This window comes from Columba livia, chromosome 1 (genome assembly GCF_036013475.1).
Source record: "Columba livia isolate bColLiv1 breed racing homer chromosome 1, bColLiv1.pat.W.v2, whole genome shotgun sequence".
Lineage (NCBI taxonomy): Eukaryota > Metazoa > Chordata > Aves > Columbiformes > Columbidae > Columba > Columba livia.
Window position 1 is genome coordinate 62,833,794 of NC_088602.1, and position 8,563 is coordinate 62,842,356.

Below are 8,563 nucleotides of genomic sequence, written 5' to 3' on the forward strand. Positions count from 1 at the left end.
GCTACCGCCATGGCGTTGCATGGTTCACAGTGTCCCACTCTCCCTGTCCCTCCTAGGAAAGCACTCGGAGCTGCTCCCGCCTGGAGTGAGCGCGGCCTCCGCCACCAGCTGGCAGAAGGCGAAAGACTCCTCCAAAGTCCGTGCCCTACCGCAGAAAGCATCCAACTTGCCCCGCTCGCAAGCCTGGGCAGCCCGCCGGCCCCGTGCTGCACACTCCCCCCTCAGCCTCGCCGCGGGCCGCTCTCCTCGCAGCGTCCGCGCAACTTCACCGAAGCCCCCGCCTTCCCCCACCCCCCAGGCCGGCCGCGGGGGCTTCCTCCTCACGCCTACGCCGGCACCGAGGCGCCCACCCCCTCGCTACGACCGCATCCCCGCCGCCTCCCCTCCCCAAACGTGAGTAAGGGGAGGAGGGACGATGAATATGCAGAGGAGCGCTGGCCCCGCCGCGGTTCCGGGAGGGGGAGGGGGAGAGTGTGTGTGTGCGCGGTGAGTGTGCCCGTGTGTGTGTATGTGTGTGTATACAGCGCTGGGAGGGGTGCGCATGCGCCGTGCGTGGCGGGGCTGAATGTTTCCCAAGTGTTTGAAACTGGTATTTGGGTTTTCCACGTTGGATCAAGTGCGGCGTATGGGAGCGAGGAGGCTGCGTTAATATCGCCGGGGAGCGGCGGCGGCGGCGGTGAGGAGAGCGGGGAAGGGGGGAGCGGAGGAGAAGCGGAGCAGAGCGGCGCTGGCGCATGCAGAGGGGCTGCCGCTGCCTCTGACAGACACTTTGCAGAGCACATTTTGTTTCCAGATTGTTTCGGAGGAGCTGGTTTAAGCCCCCCTTCTTTCTCCTCCTCCTCCCCCCCCCTTCACACACACAAATCCCTCTGATTGTTCCTACCACCTCCTTCGTGAATTACCCACAACGACAGCCATTCAATCAGCTGCTGCTGGCTGTAGGGGACTAGCGGAGGGTGTGTGTGTGTCTCTCTCCCTCTGTTTCACACAAGAGGAGTCAGATGTAGCTTCTCTCGGGTTTTTTGGGGGAGCTACGGAGAGAGGTGGGCAGGGAGTGAGCCGTTCATCGGGGTTTACCGTCTTTGGAGGGAGCAGCACTTGCTCTCACACAGACAGGGAGAGAGAGGTGTGGGGAAGGATATTTTTTTTCTTTGCCGGATGAAAATGTTGAGTCCTGCAAACGGAGACCAGCTTCACCTAGTGAACTATGTGGAGGATTATCTGGACTCCATCGAGTCTATGCCCTTCGATCTGCAGAGAAATGTCTCCTTGATGAGGGAAATTGACGCCAAATATCAAGGTAAGTGCTTTCTATATATATTTGTGTGTGGTATTGGGGCTCCGGGGGGAGGGTGTCTTTCTTTTCTTTAGAGGTGAGTCTCGGCTCCGTTTGCCCCTCTGCACCCCATAGGGATGGTAGTTTTATTTTTGGGAGGTGAGAGGAGGGAGGAAGCCGGGAGGAGAGATCCGAGGAGAGAAGAGGGGCTGATCTGCAGCGTTAGCTCTTGTCATGGGGCGGAACAAAAGGTCTCCAGCTTCTCTTATTAAGCAAGGACTCTGCTTTTCTGTGTAAATTGCTGGCCAAGAAGGCGGGGGCAGGGAAGTGGGGTGTGCGGTGCACAAAGAGGGGCCGTCCTCGGCCGTGGGGCTGAGGTGGAAGGGTTTCGGGATACAGAATAAAGTGCTGGGTGGACAGAGAGGGAGAGATTACAGCACAACATTTAGGAATGTACAGTATTCATTATGGCTGTAGTAGGGGAGAGAGACAGCTAGTGAGGGAGGGAGGGAGGGGAGGAGGGAGGGGGGTTAGGCGAGAGTGGGGGGCAGGGTGTGCTTTCTTCGCTCCCTCCTCGGTGGGTTTCGTTTTACCCCGTGAAACAGCCCCGCTTGGTCGGGCGCGGGGGGGACGGATCTGGCGTGTGGGGTGTGCGGGGCGGGGGGCGACACGGTCGGGCTCGAGTGCCCCCTCCTCCCTCCCCTCTCCGTGTTGCCGGCACTCGGGGCACGCTGTCCCCATGCCCCACGGGCGGAGGGAAGAGGAAGGGAAGGGGAGGCCAGTTTGTGCGGGGCTTGGGGCAGCTTTGTCACTTGCTTGGTGTCCTCTCGGGAAGGGGGGAGGGGAGGGCGTTATTCGGTGCCGCCGGCGGAGCTGACAGCCGGGGTGCCGGGCGGGGAAGGACCCCTTCTCCCTCGGCCTGCGCGCCGCCCCGCGCCTCCCTGCATGTGGCCTTAGGGGCGGTGGGCAACGAGCCCTGCCGTTCCCCCGCAGCTCTTCGGGCAGCCCACCAGGGAGCCCAGCGGCTCCCGGAGGAAGGGGCTGGGGAAAACTTCCCCGGGTGGCTGTGGGCTGGCAGCGAAGCGGAGAGGGCAGGGCGGGCAGCGCTTCTCGCGCGCTCCGGGCACGCATGCACCCACTGTCTCCAACGAGCGCCTCCGCGCTTTGCTAGAGAATCGGCGTCGTTGCGGCTTTTATGAACGCCCCTCGTTAGCATATGGCGGCTCGCCCCGCCCCCGGCGGCGCTGATAGGGGGGAAGCGTCCCCAAGGGCCGGCCGCGGGCCACCTCCTCTCGTCGATTGGTCCTCGGGACGGGCTATTCCGCCTTGTGCCCCGCCTCCTCGTGACGTTTCGAGAAGCAACTTTCTGTGGGGTTGATTTGAATATCTCGGCCTGCCCCGGCTTGTGGGTTCTGATTGGCTGTGGCGGCAGCAGCGGGCAGGCCAACCTTGGGCGTCCGGACTGTGATTGACGTGTTCTCGGGACTCTCCCCGCCTCCCCTTGCTCGTGAATGGCGCACTGGTGCTGGAGGAGGCGGGCGCAATCTCGCTCTCCCCGCTGCAATTGGCTGGTGTGGGTTTTTTTTTTTAATTACTGTTTTTCACTCTTCTGGTTCTTTCTGGTTCCGATTGGGAGTCCCGGGCAACGGGGGCGGGCTCTCCCCATCGGCCGCTCTGATAGGCGCGGGGGTGGACGGGACACCGCCCCTCTCCGCCCGGTCCCCGCCGCCTCCTCCCCCGCTTCCTCTGGCTCCCCTGTTACGCTGTGAACCGGGGGGCCCGCCGCCGGTTTCCTGCCGGAGAACAATAGCTGCTCTGTCACTTCCGGGGCGGTGTCGCCCCGCTGGTTGCTAGGAGAAGGCGGCTGCCGTGGCCCGGAGGGATGAGGCGGCTTCCTGCCTGCCTGCCGGGCCGGCGGGCGGAGGCTGGCTTTACGTTAGGACCGTTATGGCCCCGCAGTGGCGCCCGCCCTTCCCCGCGCTCCCTCTCCGGCCGCGGAGCACGCGGGGTAACGGGCCTGGCGCGGGGCGGGCGCTCAGGGGCGGCCCCGGGGGCGGCGGGTGGTGCCGCAGAGGGGCGGGGAGGAGCCCAGGCCCGCCCCGGAGAGGGGGCGCTGCCTGCACCCGTGTCGCGCACGCCGTTGCCCCGCGGGAGGAGGAGCCTCTGTGGGTAGCGGGCAGCCGGCCGGGAGGCGGCGGCGGAGCGCGGATGTCCCGGCGTGGTCTCAGTCCCTCCTGCCCGCCGAGGTGCATCCTGCCTCCGCTGCACCCCAAGGAGCTCTGGCCGCGGCTCGGGGTGCGTGGGCACGCAGCCATTTCGGCAGGCCTCAGCCCCCGTGAGGGCTACGGGACTGTTCTGCGAATAAAGCTTTACGACATTCGGCACCTTTTTTTTTTTTTCCTGCCATTTGCACGGCGTTTGTGATGTTGGGGGTGCGCGCTCACAGCTGCTGAACAGTTGCATAACACACAAATCCCACAAAACTCTGCTGCTGGTCTTTCTGTTGCGGCACGCCAGGACTAAGCAGTTTTCTGGGATTCCTGTGAACGCAGCCTGCTCGGCCGGGCAGCTTCAGCTGAGCTGGTGTGAGGAACCGCGGTCTGGAGTACACAGCTGTCAAGCTGTCTCTTCTAGCTGGTGCTCTGCTTGCACATCACGTTTCTGATGCTAAGATGCTAAGCAGCCCTTTCTGTTTGCGTGCATTTGTGAAAAGGCACATCTCGCAGGGTGTCTTACATATTAAACGTGTCGGTGCCTGAGGATGCGCTCGGCGGGGCTCTGCAGAATTCAAGATCATTGCAGCCAACTATTTCTCCTGCATAATACGGCAGTTTCAGGAGGTGCTGTGGTGCTGTAGTGTTAATGTGTATATGCAGTACTAGAATTGAAGTTTTGGTAGTGCCTGACTTAAATCTCATTAAATCACTAATTATTTGGTGATGTCGAGAGAGAGTATTCTTCATGGAAAGTGCCTGTGTACCAGATTCAGATGGGTCGAACTGATGACATCAGTCTAGTGCTAAAACTTAGAACATAAAACTTCTGCATTTCAGACATTGAAAATCATTAACGTTGGATTTTTAGTCTTCCTGGATGCTTAATCTCTACATTTGGGATTTGGTGGTGGTAGGGGTGGTTTCTTTTTGGTGGGTGTTTCAGGGTGTGGGGTTTTATTTTGTTAGGGGTTTTTTGTTTGGGTTTGTGGGTTTTTTTGTTGTTTTTGTTTTGTTTTGTTTTTTAGAAAATGTGTTTGCTTAAGATAGCTAATAACATACTGAAGTGCTAATTTTCGTCAGATAGGTTATATTGCAGTACCTACTGACAGGTTGTGCTTAGCTGACGTGAGAAGCACAGGCTGCTGCTCTAAAAACTAAAGTAAAACTTGCATAAACTTTCTGTGTCTTCACTAGAAATTAGGAATGCACATGTTCAAAAAATCTATCCAGACAAGACAGAACCTAAGTCACAGGATAACTATTAGTTGCATATGTAAACTGCTGCTAAACCATTCTCTTATTTTAAAAGAAGGTTTTAGAAGAGTAAGCTTATACTTGCAAAATTCATTGACAATTTTGGTAATGCCATATTCATGTGTATGAGATCCTGGTTTCCATTAGGTGAATTGAGGATAGATTTTGAATCTCAGTATGTTTTGCTCATCTAAAGCAGTATGTTCTAACTTGTGAGACTGGGGGACATTAGACAAGAAAGGAGATGCAGGAAGAACATTCTGCTTGTTTTTGAGGACTTAATATGGAAATGCTGAGGGTCCTGCATGTTTGAGTTAGTTTGGTTATCACAGTGAAACTCAAAAACATCTGCTTATCAAGAACTATTCTTCAAACTTTAAACACTTTTGTGCGGTGTTCTTTCTCACACACTGTTGGAACAATCTTTGAGGTGCAATTCAAAATCTAACATATTTCCAGTGTTAATATTTTAAATCAGACTCTCTAGCTGCTCCAGTTGTTACATGTCATCTTTATTGTTATTTTCTAACTTTTTCATCTCCTTCTCTGCAGTAAATATTTAATGAAGATTATATTTCTGTGTTTAAAAAAACTAAGCAACTGGTATTTTACAGAAAGTATAGGGAGGAAATAATCGAGATATCTTGGATATTGTAATCGTAATTCTGTAGTCCTGGAGGTTTAAGTGGCCTTGCATTTTCAGCAAAAATAACTCAGTGGAATTGGATGAAACTTGCCATAGCTTAGGGTCCAGCCTTGTGTATTTGGGGTTCTTCTGCATCAGCTGTCCAGTATGATAGCAATTATTAAGTAACTCAGCATCTGATTCTACACCGGTTTGTGCTTGCTTTCTCTCCCACTCTCTTTTTCCCACTCTCAGTCATTCACTTAAAATATTAATGTTGTTATACAGAAAATGTTCAGGAAAATAATCTATTAATTTCCCTTCTAATTTACAATTAATTTTGGAATGGAACGTGGTGGGGGGGGGGGTATATATTTGTTTAGTTGGTTAGTTCTTTTGCCTTACTGATAAGTTTAAAGGGAAAAATTGTCAACATGCGTAACATTTTATTTAGTCACGTTTTTTTCTAAATCAGCATTTGCATTCTGTTCCTGCGGGACCAACTCAAACAAAAGGAATCCACACAAGTCACGAGCCCCTTGTCAAATACCAGCTTCAGGGAATATGTCTTTGCTCAGCTTTGCATGTTACAAAGAGGTGTTGCCGTGTGGAAGGAACAATATGGGAAAGCTTTGTTTCACCATTCTCTCTGTCAAAAATATTTATGGTTTTTATTTCTTCCTTGCAGAGATTCTGAAGGACCTGGATGATTACTATGAAAAATTTAAACGAGAGACAGATGCTGTGCAGAAGAGAAGAATGTTGCACTGCATTCAAAGAGCGTTGATTCGGAGTCAGGAACTGGGGGATGAGAAGATCCAAATTGTCAGTCAGATGGTGGAGCTCGTTGAAAACAGAACCAGGCAAGTGGACAGCCACGTGGAGCTGTTTGAGACTTGTCAAGAGACTAACGATACCACTGGAAACAGCGGGAAGGCCAGCCAGGATAAGTCAAAGAACGAGACAATCACACAGGCTGAAAAGCCCAACAATAAGAGATCGAGGCGGCAAAGAAATAATGAGAATCGAGAAAATGCTTCTAATAATCATGATCATGATGACATTATCTCAGGAACTCCAAAAGAAAAGAAAGCAAAAACATCAAAGAAGAAGAAACGATCCAAGGCTAAAGCAGAGCGGGAAGCTTCTCCCCCAGACCTTCCCATTGACCCTAACGAGCCAACATACTGCTTGTGCAACCAAGTCTCCTATGGAGAAATGATCGGATGCGATAACGACGAGTGCCCCATTGAGTGGTTTCACTTTTCCTGTGTGGGACTCAATCATAAACCAAAGGGCAAATGGTACTGCCCCAAATGTCGAGGAGAAAATGAGAAAACTATGGACAAGGCATTGGAGAAGTCTAAAAAAGAAAGGGCCTACAACAGGTAGTTGGTAGACTTTTCATAGTGAAGAAAAACAAAACCACCAAACCAGTGTATTTATTGTCAGTGTCACCTTTGTTGAGGTGAAAGGATTGTAAAATGTATATTTTTAAAGGAGGTTTAAAACTGAACCATTCCTGTTATAGGGACGGCAATAAGCAATTTTGGTTTTCGTTTGGTAAACTGTAACAAGACTGTGGTCTGTGGACCAATGTATTCCAAAAGTAAAGTTATAAGAGTTTAAACTGAGTATTTGGGTGGGTCTTAAAAGATAAATTAATACTCCTTGTTTGTTTTTGTTTTCTTTTGTTTTGTTTTTCTTTCAGTGCTGGTAGCACTCTACCCATTAAAATTTTGATGACAAATATCTCTGAAATGTAATTTCGTTTTCTTTATCGAAGAATGTTATTTACCTTTTGAGCAAAATTGTTAAGTAGTTTAGCCCTCTGGTTGTGTCTGAATAAAGCTGCAATACATTACAAATGTAACTTCTTTTGATGATAAGCAGTGCAAGAGCAAACAAGAGGAGGGTAAAATTTGGTTCCTGCTACAAAGTGTCAGTATAACAGTTCAATAGCAAATGTTTAAATAGGCTTAGAAGAATATTTTTTAAAAAGAAAAAAGTTAATGGTTAAATTTTACACAACAAATATTTTATATGCTGGCCAAGTACCACAAGGGCCATTTTAAAATGATTGAATATGTTTTATATTTAACCAGGAAGTGGTTTAGTAATGAGACTTAACATAAATGAAGCTTTATACTGTCACAGATAGTAGTGTAGCAATCCTTAACTTGTTTAAGTTGTATAAATGTACATTTTTAAGTGGAGTTGCACTTACTGTATTATACTTGGAAATGCAGCCAAATGCCATTGTGTAACCAATGTGCATTTCCTGCTGTATGTATGAAAATTGTACAGCTGTGATATTAAGAAATAAATGAAACAACTTTGACAGTTTGCTTCTTTAGCAATCATGTTTAATAATCATTCATGTAGCTTAAAAAAAAATAATTCATTTTAACCCCAGCAGCTCCAGCAAGCTGCTGTTAGGAAGCCTGAAACTGTTGTAGTGGTAACCAAATTACAGTTCTGATAACGAATCTTTGTACAGCCAGCAAGGTCGTGGGAGACCCAAAATAGCATTTATCTTTCCATCCAAATCTACTGCTTTTGTGCTGGCAGTGGCTCCCAGACCTGGCCATTTATCTAAAAATCAATAGTATAGAGCTGGTCTTGTTCCGTTGTTTTCATGCTTTTACACTATGGATATAAATTGTTATCAGCAAAAAGGTGTTTTGCGTTACAGCATTTTCAGAGTACTTTTACAGCTGTTGCAGGGTAGGCATTTTTATTCCTCCTGGTCACCTCATACAAAAACATGAGCTATGACCGAGGTGCTGTGAGTTACATGAGGTGTCCAGATCCTGTGTCACTTAGCTTTGTAGCAAAGCTTGGTCAGAGTGTTTCCTTCACCTGCCTGGCTGAGGGGACCGATGTTCTGGCTGAGCTGATTTTGTGTCCTCATGTCCTCATCCCCCTGTGGGCCTTGACCGCACGCAAGTGAGGAGGGGATGGGACCAGCAGTAGGAAGCCAAGGCTGTGAAATCTAGTGGGTTAGACAAGAATCATGTAAGAATATGGGAGGCTGGGATTGTGAGTTGGTGTTTTGGTTTTGGTTTTGTTTTTTGGAACACTACATTCTCTTAAAATTTGTGATTGTGTTGGTTTGCTTCCTGGACAGTGAAACCATATCACTGATGTGGTGCTGCTTTTCCCTGATATATTCCAGCAGGTCTTTCTATT

At 50.0% G+C, this 8,563-nt stretch overlaps 1 protein-coding gene across 2 annotated transcripts; it reads left to right on the forward strand.

Annotated features, from left to right (window-relative positions):
• The first annotated feature begins 204 nt into the window (after window positions 1–204).
• ING1 (inhibitor of growth family member 1) lies at window positions 205–7,714 on the forward strand. Of its 2 annotated transcripts, none has more exons than XM_005510312.4 (2): window positions 205–1,300; window positions 6,060–7,714. In XM_005510312.4, exons 1-2 carry the CDS (start codon window positions 1,159–1,161, stop codon window positions 6,761–6,763), a joined length of 846 nt encoding a protein of 281 aa, XP_005510369.1. In that variant the 5' UTR covers window positions 205–1,158; the 3' UTR covers window positions 6,764–7,714. The 2 variants fall into 2 exon arrangements, with proteins under 2 accessions (XP_005510369.1, XP_064914669.1); XM_065058597.1 differs by lacking the exon at window positions 205–1,300 and adding an exon at window positions 1,953–3,284.
• The last annotated feature ends 849 nt before the right edge of the window (window positions 7,715–8,563 follow it).